Raw genomic sequence first — 22188 nt, forward strand, 5'->3', positions numbered from 1 at the left:
TTTACATTCTACCCCGCATTACATCCATTCAGGTTACAGAAGATTGCCATTACAGAATTCACAAATCACTACCCAAAAATTTGAGATTAAGTATAAAATTTCTCATAGAATTTATATTAAAAAAGTAAATAAATCATCACTTTTAACCCCAACTGGCACTTTATGCATCCACAGAAAATCACAATACAGATCATTGTCAAGAAACAAACTCCTTCCTTTCTGCAGTGGTCATCTGGAATTGTTGCTAATATATAAAGATCTAACACGTTTATTAATAATGAAATTTTAAAAATCAAGCTTTTCAATTGAGGCTATATTCACATAAAAGAAAAAAAAATCACTCTTAAGAAGATCTTCAAAAATAAGCATAATTGAAAACAAATCTAAAAATACAATTTTAAGTCACACAGCAGATGGACTAACACTAAAGCTTTTCACAAAGAATAAATTCTTACCTACTCTGCCATTCCCACAGCATTACATCTGGAACTTAGTGAGCAACAGGTGCTGCCACATGTATCACTGTCTGTACAGTGCAATCAAAGGGCCCTATTTTGCTTGGATTACCTACCTATTATTATAGGCGAGGGGGACACAGAGACAGGGTTCAGGACTGGAGCTTCTCCAGTAAAGGAGCAGACTGAGCTGAATCAGAGCTGTGGAGGGGTAACCCACAAGACATCAATGCTATGTAGTAGAACTGACATGTACCGTTTGAGAAATATAATATACTCGAGATTATGAATGGAGATAGTAAGTTGGAAAAAAAAGCACATATGGAAAAAATCTGACTTAAAGCCTTATAAGAATGTAAAGACAACAGGAGGCAACTAGAAAAAAGCGAATCCCATTATTGCAACAAAACTATGACAATTCTAGTTCTGACAAAGGCTCTTTGACCTGAAACATTCCTTGGCCCTCAGATACAGTCTGACCTGCTAAATATACTGTATATTAAAACAATACTGACAATATATTTTAATACACTAAAAATATATTTTTGGCCACTCATTTGCCAAGCGCACCATTTTATCAAACTCCTCCTTTGGATTCCATCGTAAACAGTTATTTACGATGCTACCTGCTTTAGTACCTGCAAATTTAATATTGACCGCTGCAGCCTAATTTTCAAATATTTCATATATACAAGGAGTAGCAGTGCCAGAACAGAAACTTCTTAGGATATTTAAGAATACAAAAAAAAATCTTCAATTATTAACATTTCCTGCTAATTACTTTTACAACTGAAATTATACAGCTAGCTTATTTCCTTAGCTATTAATTTTGTGTGTGTGGTAATTCATTTAAGGCTTTCTTAATGTTTATGTACAGTACATCCACTGCAGTATTTCATCAAACAAATTCTGTATCCTCAAAGCATTCTAACATGGAATTCTTTTCCAAAGCTGTGTTGGCTTTTCCTTCATTTTATGGTTACGTAGTGGTTTTATTTTATTACAGGTTGAAGAAAAAAAAATTCTTCATTATTCAACTCACTTGTAATTTTGCAGGTTATGGTAGTTTTTCTTTATGAAAAGTTATTATAAGGAACACCCTCTAATCTTACAACTATCAACATAACTAATTAATAGGATATCTTGTGCCTCTGACTTCTCCCCCACTACCCCTACCAATTAACAACCCTCACATACATGTTCTCACCCCTCTTCCCAAGCCCCGCCACACACACTTCATATTGATTCATCAAACTGAGCTAATTCTAGATCTAACTCAAATCCATCATTCTTCCTTTTATATTCTACTAATTTTATCTCAACTTTCAGAAATTCACTCTCACATTTTAGACTTATTTTTACTGATGGATCCACTGAATGCTTACAATGTCATCGTTATTTTTAGTTTAATTCATTTAGATTTTTCATTACATATTGGGTGTTGGTCTTTTATTTTTACTTTTTTTTCTTTAATTGGGTTCATTTGGGTTTCTTGCTTAGTGGCCACCTGTGAGCAAACAAATCTCAAGGTTGATTAATTTACACATTCTTTGATAATAAATGTATTTTGAAACATTTCTCTATTTAAAACTCCTACTTACTCCTATTTGCCTACTTCAAATTTAGTTTCTAACTATCAATATCACTCAAAATGTATTAACTTCCTGTATTTCTCTAATAGGATATATTTTTAAAATCTACCACAAGACAAAACAATGTTAAATTTTACAGTGTTAAATTTTGGAACACACTTAATACAAAGTTATACTGCACAATACAAAACAGTCAATGCAAACTCTTAATACGAAGAGTTGTATCAGGGGTATCTTTATTGCCACCAAGGCAGTGTATGGCCTAAACCCCCTTCGCTCCAAAAATTGCACAAAGGCCTCTAAAGGACAATGATACCATCAATTCTCGATGGAAGGAACACTTTCAGGAGCTACTTAATTATAACACTACTGCAGACATTGAAGTCATCAACCAGCTCCCACGACAACCTATGAATGAAGACACGAGTAAGCCTCCTAGTATCTACGAGACGTAGGCAGTTTGCAAGAAATTGAGAAACAAGGCCACTGCACCTGATGGAATTCCAGCAGAAATCCTCAAGGAAGGAGGCACAGAACTTTTAAGTTATATTCATGACCTGCTTGTCAAGATCTGGGATGAGGAGATGATTCCAGCTGAACTCAAGGACACCCTGATTGTCAACACTTATCAAAAAGAGTGACAAAACTGATTGCGAAAATTATAAAGGCATCTCCCTCCTCTCTACAACAGGAAAAGTACTCACCCGAATTTTATGTGACTGGCTTTCACCTCTGGTAGTAGATCTCCTGCCTGAGTCTCAGTGTGGCTTTCATCCAGCCAGGGGAACATATGACATGATTTTTTTTTTAAACAGTGCATTAAAACCTGGGAACAAAATCTCCTACTTTATATGGCCTTCATAGACCTTACAAAAGCATTTGACTAAATTGTCCTGCCCTTTGGCAGGTACTGTCCAAACCTGGATACCCGGAGAAATACCTCAAGATCCTACAGCTCTTGCATTCTTATCATTGTTTAACAGTCATCAGCAACAGCGGCCCTGAAACAGCACTTTTTAAAGTTGAGACTGGGGTCAAACAGGGGTGCATCATTGCCCCAACTCTGTTTGCCATTTCATTGCAACGATTCTTCACCTCACAGACCAAGACTTCCTACAAGGAGTCCAGATTCTCTATAGGACAGATGGAGGGCTCCTAAAAGGTTCAAGGCAAAGAGCAATGTGTCAACTATTCTGTCATGGAGCTCCAATATGCAGATGACAATGCCATCATAGCTCACTCCGAGAATCTGCAGTGCATAATGGATGCCTTTGCCAGAGCATACAAGTTCCTAGGACTTGATCTAAACATCACGAAAACCTGCTCCAGATCAAGCTTCTAAACCTCCAACCATTCAAGTTGACAACATCCCTCTGGAAAACACTGACCATTTCTCATATCTTGGCAGCTTTTTTCTTCAAGAGCTAGCATTGACCTTGAAGTAAAATGCAGAATAGGCTGTAAGAGTGCAGCTTTTGCCAGGCTGAGAAAGAGGGTTTTTGAAGATTAGGATATCAAAATCAACACTAAGCTTCTGGTCTATAAAGCTATAGTCCTCCCTTACTTGCTATATGGAGCGGAGTCATAGACAACATATAGCAGGCACATAAAATCCCTAGAAACTTCCATCACAGATGCCTCCAAAATATTCTGAATTAGCTAGAAGAACAGGCATACTAATTCCAGCATCCTGTAGGAAGCAAACATTAACTCCAAAGCCACAATCATGACTCAATACCAACTGCCACGGGTCAGCCACATAATCTGTATGCCTGCCCCCCGCCTCCCTAAACAACTCCTGCTCCGCCAACTTAAGGACGCAAAGCGAACTCCTGGAGGGCAGAAAAAGTGGTTCAAGGACAGTATCAAGACCCACCTGAGGAAGTGCCACATCAACCTGAATGGATAGGAGAACTTAGCGCAGAATAGGAAAAGCTGTCTATGAGGGGGACTGCACAACTCGAAGAATACCTCCACCATGCCGCTGGGACTAAGCAGCATCAATGTAAGGAGAGGCCCAATCAGCTACATCCACCACCACTTCAATGACCTACACCCGCCAACGCTGCAATAGGACTTGTGGATCATGGATCGGCATCTTCAGGTTTTTTTTAAATTCACTTACGGGATGTGGGGATCACCAGCTAAACCGGCATTTATTGCCCATCTCTAGTTGCCCTTGAGAAGGTGGTGATGTGCTGTTGTCCCTGACGTGTAGGTACACTGACAATGCTGTTAGGGAGGGAATTCCATGATTTTGATCCAGTGACAATGAAGGAACAATGATATGTTTCCTAGTGAGGATGGTGAGTGATTTGGATGGGGATTTCCAAGTGGTGGTGTTCCCAGGTACCTGCTGTTCTCATCCTTCTCGACTGTAGTGGTCATGAGTCTGGAAGGTGCTTCTTTAGGAAATTTTGTGTGTTGCTACAGTGCATCTTGTAGATAGTACACACTGCTGCTACAGTTCATCAATGGTGGAGGATGTGGATGCTTGTGGAAGGGGTACCAATCAAGTGGGCTGCCTTGTACTGGATGGTATCAAGCTTCTTGAGTGTTGATGGGGTGTAGGTGATTGGCAAGTATTCCATTACACTCCTGACCTAAACCTTGTAGACGGTGGACAGGCTTTGGGGAGTCAGGGGGTGAGATACTTGCCACAGAATGCCTAGCCTTTGACCTGTTCTGGTAGCCATAGTGTTTATATGGCTAGACTAGTTCAAATGTCTAGGGAAGATAGTTAGAGCCTCTCATTTTGGAGATGGTCATTATCTGGCATTTGCGTGGCTCGATTGTTACTTGCCACTTGTCAGCCCTAGAGTAGATATTGTCCAGGTCCTGCTGCATTTGGGTATGAACTGCTTCACTATCTGAGGAGTCACAAATGGTGCAGAACATCATGCAGTCATCTGCAAACATCCCCACTTCTGACCTTATGATGGAAGGAAAGTCATTGATGAAGCAGCTGAAGATGGTTGGTCCTAGGACACTTCCCTGAGAAACTCCTGCAGTGATGTCCTGAGGATTAGATAAATGACCTCCAACCACCGCAACCATCTTCCTCTGTGTCAAGTATGCTTCCGACCAGCGGAAGGTTTCCCCCCCAATTCCCATTGACTCCATTTTAGCTAGAGAACCTTGATGCCATACTCGGTCAAATACTGCCTTGATGTCGGGGCTATCACTCTCACCTCTGGTTCTTAGCTCATTGGTCCATGTTTGAACCAAGGAGGTGATGAGGTCAGGAGTTGAGTGGCCTTGATGGTATCCAAACTGGGCATCCGTATGCAGGTTATTGCCGAGTAGGTGCTGCAAGATAGCACTGTTGTTGACCCTTTCCATTACTTTGCTTGAATCATCTCAAGACCCACAAGTGACCAGCAGAAGAATCATACTCTATGAGTGATCACTGATGATGATACTGCACAAGCTTATAAGTGACAAACAGGGGAATCACAACACAAGGTTAAAAAAAAAAATCAACCAACCACAGGCAAATGCTTTGTAAACTGGGAAAGCAAAGGAATTCCAAAATGAGCACTATATTCTTCACCATTAAGATCCAAGGCATGCTAAAATATCTTGCCAAGAAATTCATTATTTCTATTACTCTTAAGTCACTTTACTGCTTAATAATTCTGTTATTGCATAAACATGACAAGGCACTTCATAGTTAGGCCACACTAGGAGATATTAGGGTAGATGATGAAAGTTCAGCAGGCTTAAAGTCTGAATGGAAAGAGATGGAAAGTTTGGATCTGAATTTTAGAGCCTGAGATTTGGCAGACAAAACCTAATTAGAGAATAATTGAGAGGCCAGAATCTCAAAATGTTATAGCAATAGAAGAAATTAGCAAATAGGAAGTACACAGGCCATGAAACAATTTGAAAAAAGACACTGCTTAATCAGAAGCCTTCATAGGACAGCAAATAGAGGGATGGTGAGTGAATGGAACTCCGCAATAGGACATGCATGCTGTAATTCCACAATTTATACAAAGAGCATAACAATGGGAGATAGCCATTAAGTCTGTTGGGTGTAGCATAGACATGGTTTTGAGGATTCAGGCCACAGCAGGCAGAGCCAAATGACCTTACCAGTCTCGTGTGTGTGGTGCAAATCTTGGGTCAAATATGGTATCAAATTTGGAAATACCAGTTTACTTTCAAACTGTGCTATTGATAGTTCCATGCTTAGCTGCGAAAGGAGGAGGGTTAGGCATGGGGCTAGCAACTCTATCCCATTAAAAAAAGTGCTACAGGAATGTCAACAGAAGTTCTAAAACCTCATCCCTGGGACAGGAAGGATACACCAAGAAGATGGGTTACACCTGGAGACAACATGAAGGACTGGCCCAGCTCAAAGAATTCTGGCGAGCTACTGGTGGCTGTCTATGCCCCAGGAGGGGTGATTGGGCTTAAGTAAGTTCACTTTCAGACCAATTCCTGTGGAAGGCCAAGGAACAGTGTCTGTGGCAGGGGCTGAAAAGAATACCTACAGTTTGCACACTATTTTATTGGGAGAAATTTTATTTTTTATCCTGTCCTGGATGTCAAGCGTGCCACTTAACAACTTGAAGGTGGGGGGGGGGGGGGGGGGAGAATCAGAGGAGAGAATGAGGTAGAGATGCATCTAATATAGGAAGCCTGAGGTTTTTCAAATATGTTGCCAAGAAATAAAGGGGTCAATAAAGCACTCTTGGGAGACACTACATCCTCTTGTACTAGTGTACCAAGCAGTCTTTAACTAGAAAGACAAGGATAGGAAAAGCTTCATGTGATCCCATCCAGATGGACTTAGAAAAGCAATGGAGTCATCTAATCCAATCTACAATGAACTGCAGACAGGTCAAAAAGGACTTTTTTAAAAAAGTAGTCACAAATGATATAGAATTTCACTCAAGATTCATTAGCCATTTTGGTACTTTTCCAGCTGTGGAAACTCAAAAAAGTCAAAGAAATTCTTCAACATTTGGAAACAAATGAGTACATCACAAAAAATAAACTTAAGTTGAAACTGTGTCAACTTCAGTACAAAATTAGATGCTGAACCAAACTTTCCTGATATTTAAAATCAAACCCATTTAATATACATCTATTAAACAATGCTCTGTATTAGTAAATCTGAATGGGTCTTTGTAATAAAATGCCATGCAGAAAAATTAGCACTTATTTATAAAATAGAATCCAGAGCACTTACGCACTGAGAGCGCCTCCTCCTTTAGCATGACCATCGAGCTTAGTAACGATTACCGATGCAACATCCACTTTGTCCTTAAAAGCTTTTGCTTGTGCTTCACAGGCTTGACCAATAGATGCATCCATTACATAAACAATGTTGTCAGGTTGCTAAAACGATTTTCAGGAAGAAACAAGATACATTTTTCAATAATAACAGCTTCAAACAAAAAAAACAGAATAATTTCCGAATCACATTGAAACTTACTATGGAATTTGAAACTTGCAACATTTCTTCAAATAATGAATCTTCCTGTTTGTGCCGGCCACTGGTATCAACAATTATTATCTCAAAGTTTTCTTTTTTAAATTTTTCCACACCTTCTGAGGCAATGATCACAGGGTCCATTTCTGTGTAGCTAATTTCAACAAGAAAAAGATTTTTGATTTGTATACTTGTATTGTAATTTGAATAGCTGAAGTCACACCCAAATATGAACAGGTGTATAGCAGGTCAAGCAGCATCTGTGGCAAACAAAAATATAGATTAAATGTTTTGGGTCATTGAACTTTGTAATAAAACATTCTAATAAATGTGCTAAGGGTCCGTAAACCAATCATTTGTGCACTTCTGGTTACCACATTATAGAAAAGATGCAGTGGCAAATAAAGAGTGCAGAAGTGATTCACCAAGATGTTGCTTTGTTGGGGGGGGGGTATTCAAACATAAAAAGAGATTGGGTAGCCTGGTTTATTTTCACTGAAATGCAGGGGGCTGAGGGCTGACCTCGTAAAAGTGCATAAAATTATGAGAGCATACCAGATGTTTAGAATCTTATTCTCTGGGGCAGGGAAGTCTAGAACAGGAAAGCACAAGTTCAAGGTGAGAGGAGATAAACTGAAAGGATATTTGAGGGTAACGCACATGAAATGCTGGAGGAATGCAGGCCATGCAGCATCTATGGAAAAGAGTAAATTGTCGATGTTTCAGGCCGAGATCCTTCATCAAGACTCTTGTTTATAGATGTTGCTTGGCCTGCTGAGGTCCTCCAGCATTTTGTGTGTATTACTTTTGATTTCCAGCATCTGCAGGTTTTATCTTGTCTGGGATATTTGAGGGTTAAGTTTTCCCCATGTAAAGGGTGGTTATCTGAAACAAACTGCCAGAGGTAGTGGTAAAAGCAGATACCATTACAATGCTTAAAAGCATTTGAACAACCTCAGATCAACATGGACAGGTCACAGGAACAATATTTGTGCTGTATAATTCTTTCATTCTGTATTTCCCTTCCTTCTAATCAATACCAAGTACAATTACAAAGAGCAGATCTTCTGTAAGAACAAACACAATCCCAAATTCACAACACCAAACACTGTACCAATGAAGTGAGCCTTCACACAAATCAATTACATACCAAAACTCCAGTCACCAGCTCAATACTTTAACACTGAACAATTTTATTCTCCCCGTATTACAACTAACACATTTAAAAGGACATTCCTTGATGATTTACACGTACAGTGGGATCTTTACGTTTAACATTACGGTTATCTAAAGCTGCGTCACAACCAACAAAATATTAATCAGATTCATGTTTCTTGAAGTTCTACTGAAGTAGCTAAGCCAAAATAACTTGTTTTAAGTTGTTGATAAGAGATCTATTAGTTAAAGATTGGGCCAAATTGCTTGCGATCACCATGACAACTCTCAACTTTGGCTGTTGACCAGTCCCCAAAAAAAGATCAAGCAAAGTCACTGATAGCCCTTTTCATAGGAAGAGCTGTCAGAAAGCCTGTCTGTTTCAAGATGTCTCCAACCATCAGAAACATTTGGTAACAGGTGAAATTTACACTTTAATAACATAGAATGTACTTAACCATTAACAAGTTAATTATGGAAAATGAACACTTAGCCTGATTTACCTTTTTAAAGAAGATTTGTATAAATGCAGAGCTGAGGAGCCACATACAAAGAGCAGATACCCAGAGCATAATTTTGATCAGAAACTGCTACAGGCTTTACTGATTCCATTAACAGAACGCATCATTACTCCAACTCACGGTATTCAGTACTTGCATACTGCATTGTGCCTAAAAGAATACTGATACAGGCACTTGCAGCCATCAGTGGTTGCAAAAAAATCAAAACAATCTGGCCAACTTTAATTAATCATAATTACTTGTTTAATTTAAATGCACTATCCACTTAATATTATTTCCCTCAAATATCTCCATTTGTAAATCTTACCTTCCATAGAATGGAATTCTTGCTTTGGTTGCATTCTGTTTCAGTTGGTCAAATGCACCTGCATACCAAACATAAAGTTGAAAATAAATTTATTATCGAAGTACATATAGGTCACTATATATTGTGCAGTTGAGATTCATTTTTTTTTTGGGCATACTCAGTAAGTCCACTAACCATATTAGAATCAATGAAAGACCACACCAACAGAGCAGACAACCAGAGTGCAAAAAACAGCTGTGCAAATACAAAAGAAAAAAATAATAATAAGCAATAAATATTGAGTATATGAAAAAAAAGTCCTTGAAAGTGAGTCCATAGTTTGTGAGAACAGTGATGGGCCAATAAAGTTGAGTAAAGTTATCCCCTCTGATTCGAGAGCCTGATAGTTAGGAGGTAACAACTGTTTCTGAACCTGTTGGTGAGTCCTGAAGCTCCTGTACCTTCTTCCTGATGACAGCAGTGAGAAGAGAATATGATCTAGGTGGTGGTGGTCTCTGATGCTGCTTTCCTGTGACAACGCTCCGCGTAGATGTGCTCAATGGTGGGCAAGGCTTTACCCACAATGGACTGGCCACATGCACTACTTTTTGTATGATTTTCCATTCAAGGGCATTGGTGTTTCCATATAAAGCCGTAATGCAACCAGTCAATATACTCTGCATCATGTATCTATAGAAGTTTGTCAAAGTTTTAGGTGTCATGCTGAACCTTCGCAAACTCCTAAGGGAGTAGAGGTGCTGGCATGCTTTCTTCAGAATGCCGCTTATGTGCTGGGCCAGGACAGATCCTCTGAAATAATAACACTGAGGAATTTAAAATTGCTGTCCCTCTTTAACTGATCTCCCAAAGAGAACTGGCTCATGAATGTCTGGTTTCTTCCACCTGAAGTCAATAATCAGCTCTTCTGTCTTGCTGACATTGAGTGAGATATTATCATCATAGCATCACAAAGCCAGATTCTCAAATCTCCCTCCTATATGCTGATTTGTCACCATCTTTGATTCTGCCAATGACAGTGATGTTGTCAACGAACTTAAATATGGAGCCAGCAAATAATGCGACCAACAGCGATGTCCTGCAGGCAGTTCATGAAACTACCACTACTTCTTTCAAATGTGATTCTACTACTAAGCCAACTGGAACAAGGGACTTACATTTTGATGGTGTGTTTTTGAGCTGATTGAACAATCTGACGCATTGCTGTCTCTGAGGGAGCTCGGTGAGGTTTGGAGCAGAGTGTGTAGCCTAGAGCAGTAGTCCCCAACCACCAGGCCACAAAGCACATGCTAACGGGCCGTGAGGAAACGATATGATTTGGCGATATGAAACGGTATGAGTCAGCTGCGCCTTTCCTCATTCCCTGTCACGCCCACTGTTGAACTTGAACGCACGCGAGGTCATTACCCACACGAGGTCATTAACCTACAACTACTCGATGAGTAAAAAAAAATAAGTCGCTTGAGTGTTTCTTTGGAAGAGGTGGTAGGGGGCATAAAAAGGCCTAACGATGATGGTAACACTGAGACAGCTGAGGCTGAGACTGCAAAAAAAAAGCTTCCTTCAACAGAAAATACGACGAGTCATACATAAAATATGGCTTTAATGTGACTGGTGACTCGCAAGCTCCAAAGCCCCCTGTACGTGATGTGTGGAGACAAGCTGTCTAATGAGGCAATGAAGCCTCAAAACTGCTTCAGCACCTTGAGTCCAAGCACCCTGCACTTAAAGACAAACCCGTTGAGTTTTTTTTGAGCAGAAAGAATGTGAGCAAGCAGAACAGAAGCAAGTGCTGAGAGCCACCACCTCCACAAATGCTGCTGCTCTGACAGCGTCGTACTTAGTGGCTAGCTGTATTGATAAGGCTAAGAAGCCTTTCACTGTTGGTGAAGAAATGATTCTGTCTGCTGCCAAGGACATGTGCCGTGAACTGCTGGGAGAAGCTGCAGCTAACAAGATTTTTTCTGCCTAGTCCCACTGATCTGCACCTAGGCCATATTCCTCTGTATCCCTCTCATCCATGTACCCGTCCAAGATTTTCTTAAATGTTAAAAGTGAGCCTGCTTCAACTGGCAGCTCATTCCACACTCCCACTATTCTGTGTGAAGAAGTCCCCCCTAATGTTCCCTTTAAACTTTTCCTTTTTCACCCTTAACCCAGGTCCTCTTTTTTTTTCTCCCCTAGCCTCAGTGGAAAAAGCCTGCTTACACTGACTCTATCTATAACCCATCATAATTTTATACACCTCTATCAAATCTCCCCTCAATCTTCTACGCTCCAGGGCATTAATCTATTCAACCTTTCTCTGCAACTCAGTTTCTCAAGTCCCAGCAACATCCTTGTAAACCTTCTCTGCACTTTTTCAACCTTATTAATATTCTTCCTGTAAATTAGGTGACAAAAACTGCAAACAATACTCCAAATTCGGCCTCATCAATGTCTTACACAATCTCACCAATACATTCCGTTATACTCAATACTTTGATTTATAAAGGCCATCGTGTCAAAAGCTCTCTTTGTGACCCTATCTACTGTGACGCCACTTTTAGGGAATTATGTATCTGTATTCCCAGATCCCTCTATTCTACTGTATTCCTCAGTGTCCTATCATTTACCTTGTATGTTCTACCTTGGTTTGACCTTCCAAGGAGCAATACCTCACACTTGTCCGCATTAAACTGCATCTGCCATTTGTCAGCCCATTTTTCCAGCTAGTCCAAATCCCTCTGCAAGCTTTGAAAACCTTCCTCACTGTCCACTACACCTCCAGCTATTGGAACGGCATAACAAGTCACCAGGGTATGCTATCCAGGTCAACGAGTCTACCGATGTCCACAACAAGGCAATACTACTGATTTACACGCAATATATATTTCAAGACAATTTGCACGAGGATATGTTGTGTGCACTGCCACTGCCAACTAACACAACTGGGGCAGAACTATTCAAGTCTTTGAATGACTACATGTCAGGCAAACTGAACTGGTCGTTCTGTGTTGGTATACGCAAAGACGGGACTGCAGCTATGACTGGACGGCTGTCTGGTTTCACTACCCGAGTCAAAGAGGCTGCTCCTTAATACCAGTCTACACACTGTGTCATACACAAGGAAATGCTGGCTAGCCAAAAAATGTCACCTGATCTTAACTTCAACAACATCACTCAATACGCTGTTATCAATCACATCAAAGCAAAAGCCCTTAACTCATGTCTGTTTGAGCAGCTTTGTGAGGAAATGGATGCAGAGCACAAACGCCTTCTCTTACACATTGAAGTCAGGTGGCTATCAAGGGGGAGAGCCCTGGCCGGGGTTTTTGAGTTAAGAGAGCCGCTAGATATTCCTTTCAGGAAAAAAGTCACCACTGGCAGCACACTTCAGTGACGAGGAGTGGATAGCAAAACTCATTTATCTGTGTGACATCTTCAACCTGCTCAATTAAATCAATTTGTCACCTCAGGGGAGAATGACAACTGTCTTCAAGTTGGCAGATAAATTGTCTGCTTTCAAAGCCAAACTGGAACTGTGGGGACGGAGAGTGGACAGGGGCATATTTGACATATTTCCAACATTAGCTGGGATTTTGGGAGAGACTGAGGCTGCACCCTCCTCCTCTCAGCTGTGCGATCACCTATCTTCACTGTTGACAGAATTCGAGCGTTACTTCCCAACCACAAATGACCCAAGATGTGCAAAGGAATGGGTCCGTGACCCATTTGTGAATGTCCCCAGTTAATCATCCATGTCAGCATGAGAAGATGATCAACTCCTCGAGCTTGCAAATGGCAGTGGGCTGAAAAGTATGTTTGACATAACATCTCTGCCGGCATTCTGGATCAAAGTCAAGGCTGAATATCTGAGATAGCCACGAAAGCACTGAAAACATTGCTTCCATTTCCAACATCTTATCTCTGTAAAGCGGGGGTTTTTTTGCAATGAATGCAACAAAAATTAAATTGCGGAATAGACTGGACATAAGGAACCCCCTTCGAGTATCGCTGTCTCTCATCACCCCTCGATGGGACCATCTCGTTACAGGGAAACAAGCCGAGGGCTCCCACTGATTCAGTGATATTGGTGTGTTGCAATGATTTTATATGTTCATACGAGGAAACTATGCGCTGTGTTTAATATCCAAATGTTACTTAAAATGTTATGATGCTATTGACTTATAAGTGACTTATAAATGACATCACTATATTCATGCGAGGAAAATATGAGCTGTGTGTTTAATATTAAATTCATTAGATAAACCCTTTTAGAAATGAAATTGTGTGTATTAGCCTCTTATAAGTGACTTATAGTTGACTTATCATCTATATTCCGGTCATGATTAACACCCCCCAACCCTCCGTCGGCCAGTCCGCAAGAATATTGTCAATATTAAACCGATCCGTGGTGCAAAAAAGGTTGGTGACCCCTGGCCTAGAGAATGAGCACGAGCACTGATAGACTCCATTACTTCTCTCAAATTGAGGCATTAAGCACAGCTGAAGTGGACAAGGACAAGAATGGAGGACAGGCGGGCGTTCAGCACTATCTGCCTGTGTTTGACTGGTGTTCCTCTCCCTCTTGCACTTTTCTCCAACAGCAGCTAGCATGAGTCCTGGGATCCATGTTGCAAGGATTGATCAGTGTGGCTGTGGATCATTTTGAGGGATGTTGCGGTTCACGTTGGATATGCTCCTGGATTCTGGTTACTCTTTTTTCTGCTGTTTTTGAGCGGGTTGATGGGGACTCAATGGAAAATTTATCATACCAATATATTTTTATAATGTACTCTGCAATTAAAAAGCTGAATGTAACCAAAACTCAAGGAATTGTAAATGGCCATTTTAAGGGATTAATAAAATCTATTGTTAAACTATAGGAATAGAAAAAAATCAGAAACATCAGTGCACTGTATTCAGAAATTAATGTAGCTGCCATTTTCTAACCAATTCTTACTACCTGGCTTTTAGCTCTAATGTTTCAGATTGTATAATTTTTAACCCAATCTAAGGGCTAAGAAAAGTATCAAGATGGTATAATAATTATGTGGGATAGTATTTTTTCATTAGTTATAACTAAGCACTGTAAAATACATTTAAACTGATTTTTATTTTGCTGTCTCCAAGTACAAATATCTGCATTTTGTTAAGATTCACTCAATGTGGATTAAACATTTTAGTTCTGAAGATCAAATAAATTCATGTCAAGTAGTTCTCCAAAATTGAGAAACTGAAAACAAAAATTTGTGACTACACCACTTTAATATACAATTATAATTTGTCACAGAGAAGTTACAATTTTCTCACAATTTCTAGGTAATCTTTCTGGATAATCTTTACGTTATCGTGATTGCCCCTATTTGAAATCAAAGAATGCTTAATCCATAGAAAAAGGTAGTTTCCCAAAACAGAGATCTAGATATTCATATCACATTGAAATTACTGCACTTAAAACTTCAAATCACAGAATACATCAAAATACTGGTTTACTCTTATAAATTATTGATTAAATCTCTACTGAAGGAAATCCCATTCGCTGAAAATACACTTAATATGAGAAGATTTTTTAATATATATTTTTAAAGGCCTCATTTCCATCAAATCAAGCATTTATAAAACACAATAATACACCCACCTGCTCTAAACGTATCTGCACATATCAAGCAGGTCTTCCAGCCTTTCCTTTGAAAGTAGTATGCTAACTACAAGAAAAAAAGTGAAACAGCACTGTAACAAAAATGAAGTGAAACAAACAAAAGCTCTCTGGCTTACTGCCAGCATTAGGAAAAAGCTTTAATTCTGGAAAGTCACTTCCCATTTAAAGCCTCAATGGATGATAGTGCTATCTAAACATCGAGGCCAAAGTCACTGAATTTGGTGTCCATTAAAATTTCATTCTCTGGTCTAGACAATAACCATATTGCTCATGCCGTAGATGACTAGGGGGTTGGCCAAGAATGGAAAAAATAAGCCACTTGGCATATTGCACAGAGCAATAGCAGATGCAACTTAATTCTGACAAGTGAAAGTGAAACATCTTGAAGGTGACGAGAGAAGGATAGGACATACACAATAAATGACAGGGAACCCAAAGGGTGTGGAATCTTTGCTATGCCCATAAATCCCTGAAAGTGACAGCATGGGTGAGAGGGTGGTAAAGGTGGCATGTGGGACTCTTGCTTTCATCAGCTGTGTCATCGAATATAAGAGTTAAGACATCATAAAATGTTGATTAGACATCTGGAGTAATTACGATCACCCCTTGCAAGAAAGATCCACCGGAATTTTGCCTAGTTTAAAGCATTTCAGTTATACAGACAGAATGAATAGGCTAGGTTTGTTTTACTTGAACAAACTAACATACTAAATTATGCTGGGGATGAAGTGTTTATACTATGAATCATTTCTCCATGGGGGGGCTGTCTAAGACAAGAGACATAATTTAAGGGGGAAAATAGATTTAGAGTGACAATTCCTGCCCCACCACCAGCACGTCTCACACAGAATCCACCTGATGTATGTCAGTTGACAGGACAACAAAAAATGCAGCACAAAGAAATGTCCATCAATGAAGAAAATTAAATACCTTTGTACATGTTGTAGTTTTACCACTACCTTGCAGGCCAACAAACATGATGACGTTTTGTTTTCCTTTTGTGGGTGTCCATGCTTTAACTCCTGGATCTACGAGCTAAATAATAGATACAAATTTAAATCAACTGAATTTAAATAAGATTAGTTCAATATATAAAATTCCAGTCTTATTGACTTGGGTACCTTAACAAGTTCCTTAAAGACAGCATGTTGAATCATTCGTCTTTTGTTGAGGCCAGAAGCCATTTCTTCTAAGTCTATAGCTGCTCTGAAATACAATTTGGCAAAAGGAATGTCAATCAAATTTTTAAAACAATCGAACAGAAACAATACATCATACATTCACTGCCAAATTGATCTTTATGTAAATTTAAACCCAAATTATTACCAAAATGTACAGGGAGACAGCTGGAGAATGGGGTAGAGAGGGAAAATAAATCAGTCATGATTGAATGGCAGAACAGACTGGATGGGTCAAATGGCCTAATTCTGCTCCAATGTCTTATGGTCAGATGCAAATATTCATGGGTCCCTCTCAAATAGCAGCATAAATAACACAAAGCCGAACAAAAATGGAAATCGATACACATGTTCAAGACTTCAGCCCTTTATGATATGACAATCAAGAGGACCACAAACTTGTCATTGACTTTGGAGGCTTGCATGCCTCAATGACCCAGAGAGCTATGTTGGCTGGAGTCAGGGCCTTGTGCTTTAACTCTTGATGTTGTCACCCATGTCAACCAAACAGGTCAAAGGGTAAAGGCCAGACAGGTCAAAGGGTAAAGGCCAGACTAAGAGTGGTGCACCAGTCCTCAAGGTTTGGGGTTCAGCACAGGACTAACAAACCTGACTGGTCAAAAGTTGTTACAAAAACAGCAATAAAGAATCCTTCTATATCTGTGTGTGACTGAAGAGCCTAAACCACACCTGGAGCAAAATTGAGAAGATGGTCGAGGACGTAGATAGAGGAGCTTCATTGCTGCCCTAAACGACAGCAGTGTAAACAGCCAAAAACCAACTAAAGTTAATGATTGTGCTTTTTTATATAATTTTTTTAATAGAATTTTCAAATAGGTTACAGAAAGAAAAAAAATTATCAACCCTTCCCCCTTAACATATATAGGAGGGAGGGAGGGAAGGAGGGAGGGAGAGAGGGAGGGAGAGAGGGAGGGAGAGAGGGAGGGAGAGAGGGAGGGAGAGAGGGAGGGAGAGAGGGAGGGAGAGAGGGAGGGAGAGAGGGAGGGAGAGAGGGAGGGAGAGAGGGAGGGAGAGAGGGAGGGAGAGAGGGAGGGAGAGAGGGAGGGAGAGAGGGAGGGAGAGAGGGAGGGAGAGAGGGAGGGAGAGAGGGAGGGAGAGAGGGAGGGAGAGAGGGAGGGAGAGAGGGAGGGAGAGAGGGAGGGAGGGAGAGAGGGAGGGAGAGAGGGAGGGAGAGAGGGAGGGAGAGAGGGAGGGAGGGAGAGAGGGAGGGATATCGGAAGATCCCCACATGCTCCATGGAGTTCATAATAGCTTTAATATGTATATTTATTTCTTTCCCCAGATAACCAATAATTTTATCTTCGGAGCACCTATATATTTAATCCTATCTTTTGTAAATAAGGGCGCCAAATTTTCAGAAATATTTCATTTATCTCTTAAATTATAAGTAATTTTTTCAAGTGGAATGCAGCTAAAAATTTCATTCTTCCAACAATCTATACTTAAGTATGAATCCGATTTCCAAGTAACTGCAATAGCCTTTTTGGCTACTGCCGATGCAATTTTTATGAATTCTTTCTGCTATTTATTCAATTTGGATTTTGATTTTATCCCTTCAATATCGCCTAGTAAAAATAATGTTGAATTATGTGGAAGTTGTATTCCAATAATTTGTTCCAGTAAAACTCTTAAATTTGTCCAAAAAGGTTGAATTTTAAAACAAGACCAAGTAGAGTGTAAAAAAGTACCAATTTCTTGATTACATCGGAAGCATTGATCAGATAAATTTGGGTTTAATTTATTTATTTTTTGTGGTGTAATATATAATTGATGTAAAAAATTATATTGCACTAGTCTTAGCCGGACATTTGTTGTATTTGTCATACTGTCAAGACATAGTCTTGACCAATTTGTTTCTTCAATTTTAATATTCAAATCAGTTTCCCATTTTTGTCTTGACTTATGAATTCCTTGTTGAATTGCCTGCTTTTGAATCAAACTATACATACCAGAAATATTTTTTTTAATTTTTCCTTTTTGAATTAAAATTTCTATTTCATTAGGTTTCAGCAATAACATTGTTTGACCCAATTTATCTCTTAAATAAGCCCTTAATTGGAAATAATAAAAAAGTGTTGTTTGATATTTTATATTTATTCTTTAATTGATCAAATGACATTAATAAACCTCCTTCAAAACAATCTTCTATATATCTAATCCCTTTTTGAAATCAGTTGTATAAAAGTTGGATATCCATTGTAAAAGGAATAAGTTTATTTTGAATTAAAGGTCTCTTTGCTAATAAAGATTTCTTTATCTCATCATAATTTATCTTATTCCATAAATCAATGAAATGTTTTAATATAGGAGATTCTTTCTTTTCCTGTATCCATTTAGATTCCCACATATATAAAATCTTCTGGTATTTTTTCTCCTATTTTATCTAGTTCTATTCTAATCCATGCCAGTTTATCTTCATCAAAAAAAGATGCAATAAATCTAAGTTGATTTCCTTTATAATAATTTTTAAAGTTTGGAAGTTGTAACCCTCCTAGGTCAAATTTCCATGTCAATTTTTTCAACGATATTCTTGACATCTTACCTTTCCAAAGGAACTTCCTCACACATTTATTTAACTCTTGAAAAAACTTCTGCGGTAATTGTATTGGTAGTATTTGGAATAAATATTGTAATCTAGGGAATACAGTCATTTTTACAGCATTTACTCTGCCTACTAATGTTATTGGTAACATCATCCATTTATCAAGATCTTCTTGAATTTTTTTCAATAATGGTAAATAATTTAATTTATATAAATTCTTTATATCATTATCAACTCTTATACCTAAATATTTTATACCATTTATCGGCCATCTAATTTGAGTTATTAATTGACACTGACTATAATCTCCTTTAGTAAGGGGTAGAATTTCACTTTTATCCCAATTTATTTTGTAGCCTGATATTTTCCCATATTCTTCCAATCTAGAAGATAATTTACGCAGCGAATACAATGGGTTTGTTAAATAAAGCAAAACATCGTCAGCAAATAAGTTAATCTTATATTCCTCCTGGTTAACTCTGAAACCCATAATATCTGGGTCTGTTCTAATTAATTCAGCTAATGGTTCTATCGCCAACACAAATAAAGCAGGTGATAATGGACAACCTTGTCTAGTTGACCTTGTTAACTGAAATGATGTTGTAATTTGACCATTTGTCATTACTTTAGCTTTGGGATTAGTATTTAAGGTTTTAATCCATTTTATAAAAGAGTTTCCTAACCCATACTTTTCCAATACCTTAAATAAAAAATCCCATTCCAATCTATCAAATGCTTTTTCTGCATCTAAAGCAACTGCCACACTCATTTCCTCCCTCTTTTGTGCCAGATGAATTATACTAAGTAACCGAGTTACATTATCTGCCAATTATCTATTTTTGGTAAATCCTGTTTGATCCATATGTATTAATTTTGGTAAGTATTTAGATAATCTATTAAATAAATTTTTTGCTATTATTTTAGAGTCGGTGTTCAACAAAGAAATAGGTCTATATGATGTTGGCTTTAATCGCTATCTTTTTTTGGCAATACTATTAAAATAGCTGTCGAAAAAGATTCTGGTAGTTTATGCATTCTTTCCGCTTGGTGTATTAACTCCATAAAAGGAGGAATTAGTAAATCTTTAAACTTGTTGTAAAATTCAGGCAGAAAACCATCTTCTCCTGGGGATTTATTACTCTGAAGTGATCCTAGAGCTTCTTTGACCTCTTTTAATGTAAAAGGCATATCTACCGTAGATGTCGGATTATAAGCCGCTACTTTTTTCCCACATTTTGAACAGCTTTGAACACTGCGGCCTTTACTACGGTGCGGCTAATACATGATTTTTTTTCATGCCGCCAAAAACATTTTGCCTCGTAACAGTAGACCAATAAAATTGATGAGTAGTTCACAGAGGTCCAATGAAATTGTACGATAAATCAAGCGCACTTTCACAATTAAATTATTGTAATTCAGTCATTTGTACTCACCCTCATCAACATGGAAAACACTCGAAGAAAAGCATTGTGCTGCCTTTATGGCAGTTATTTAGTTTATAATATTTTCGCTTAGTAATTCATTTGTTAGTATTTTCTAGTTAAAGTTAGAAGTGTTTTAAGTACCCGGTATATTTGTTTTCTGTACTACATCCCGGGATGCTATGACGTCACATCCGGTTTCGCCGCGTCTTGTGGGAAATACCGGTTTGCGATAAACGGGAAGGTGGGGGGCGAGCGGCATTAGACCCGAGCAAAACGCTGCTTTTAAGTTAAAGGCGATCAATAACTTTTCCTGGTAGGCTGCAGTATATATATTTTTTACCAGTCGTTAGGAGATATTGGAATGTTGTTCAGTAAAAAAGTATACGCAACGTAATTTGTGTGTTACCGATACGTATGTATATTTAAAAGTAGCCACGTTACAGGCACGGTTCGAAAAAAAGCATTTGCAATATGTATTTGTTTATGTTACCATATGGATTTAATTAAAAGTTAAAAAATCCTCACGTGTAATATCTTTCTGTGTAAATATCTCATATTACAACGTGGGACACCTGCGGCCTAAAATCCGGTGCGGCTTGTACAAGTACAAAATTGATTTTCTTTCTAAAATTAGAGCCAGCGGCTTTTAATCAGGTGCGCTCTGTAGTGCGAAATCTACGGTAATCCCTTCTGTTCTTCCGAATTCAATTTTGGAAGAGTTATTTGTGATAAAAACCTTTATCTCATCATTATCATTTTGTGATTCTGATTGATACAGTTCAGAATAAAAACTCTTAAAAATTTCATTACATTCTAAAGGTTTATAAGTAATTTTATTTACACTTGTTCTAATTGCATTTATCGTTTTGGAAGTTTTAACATATATTAAGAAAATGAAAATAGATATAGCTTTTTTTACAAGAAACACACTTAACAGAGATAGGACATCAGAAATTAAAGAGAGATTGGGTCGGGAATGTTATCGCAGCTTCATTTAACTCAAAGGCGAGGGGAGTTGCAATTTTGGTTAATAAAACTTTACCAATTAAAATACAAAATGTATTAATTGATTCTGCGGGGAGATACGTAATTATACACTGTCAAATTTTTTCAGAACTATGGACTCTTATGAATATTTATGCACCAAATGAAAATGATGTAAAATTTATACAAGAGGCCTTTTTGAATTTGGCTGACGCATATGACAAAATATTAATAGGTGGAGATTTTAATTTTTGTCTAGACCCAGTTTTAGATAGATCAACAAAGGTTGTTACAAAATCAAAAGTAGCAAAATTAACTTTATCATTGATGAAAGATTTAAATTTGATTGACATATGGAGAAGAATTAATCCAAAAGAAAGATTATTCATTTTATTCAAATAGACATAAAACTTATTCAAGGATAGATTTTTTTCTATTATCAACGAATATTCAAGACAGAGTGAAAAATATGGAATATAAAGCAAGAATATTGTCAGATCATTCCCCCTTGATAATGACAATGATGGATAAAGAGGAATCGATTTACAGATGGAGATTTAATTCAATATTATTAAAATGTCAAGATTTTTGTGATTTCATGAAAAAGCAGATTCAGTTTTTTTAGATACAAATTTACATTCAGTTGTTGATAAATTTATAGTTTGGGAAGCAATGAAGGCATATTTGAGAGGTCAGATAATAAGTTATACTTCTAAAATTAAGAAGGAATATATGGTAGAAACAGATCAATTGGAGAAAGATTACAAAATTAGAAAAAGAATCTCAAAGGTATATGACAGAAGAAAAAAGACAACTTGTTAACAAGAAGTTACAATATAATACACTTCAGACATACCGAACAGAAAAAGCAATTATGAGAACTAAACAGAGATATTACGAACTAGGTGAAAGATCACACAAGATT

The 22188-nt window shown here is 38.1% G+C and overlaps 1 protein-coding gene across 1 annotated transcript in view; it reads right to left on the reverse strand.

The window, feature by feature from the left end:
* Window positions 1–22188, reverse strand: part of srp54 (signal recognition particle 54) — a 42213-nt gene that overhangs the window by 11788 nt on the left and 8237 nt on the right. The window contains exons 5-10 of the mRNA XM_073040021.1: window positions 16236–16320; window positions 16045–16149; window positions 15094–15160; window positions 9474–9531; window positions 7494–7644; window positions 7248–7396 (exon numbers count right to left, since the gene is read on the reverse strand). Of these exons, the coding sequence (XP_072896122.1) occupies window positions 7248–7396; window positions 7494–7644; window positions 9474–9531; window positions 15094–15160; window positions 16045–16149; window positions 16236–16320 (615 nt within the window). The remainder of the gene's footprint in view (window positions 1–7247; window positions 7397–7493; window positions 7645–9473; window positions 9532–15093; window positions 15161–16044; window positions 16150–16235; window positions 16321–22188) is intronic.

The sequence above is a fragment of the Hemitrygon akajei genome, chromosome 3 (assembly GCF_048418815.1).
Source record: "Hemitrygon akajei chromosome 3, sHemAka1.3, whole genome shotgun sequence".
Lineage (NCBI taxonomy): Eukaryota > Metazoa > Chordata > Chondrichthyes > Myliobatiformes > Dasyatidae > Hemitrygon > Hemitrygon akajei.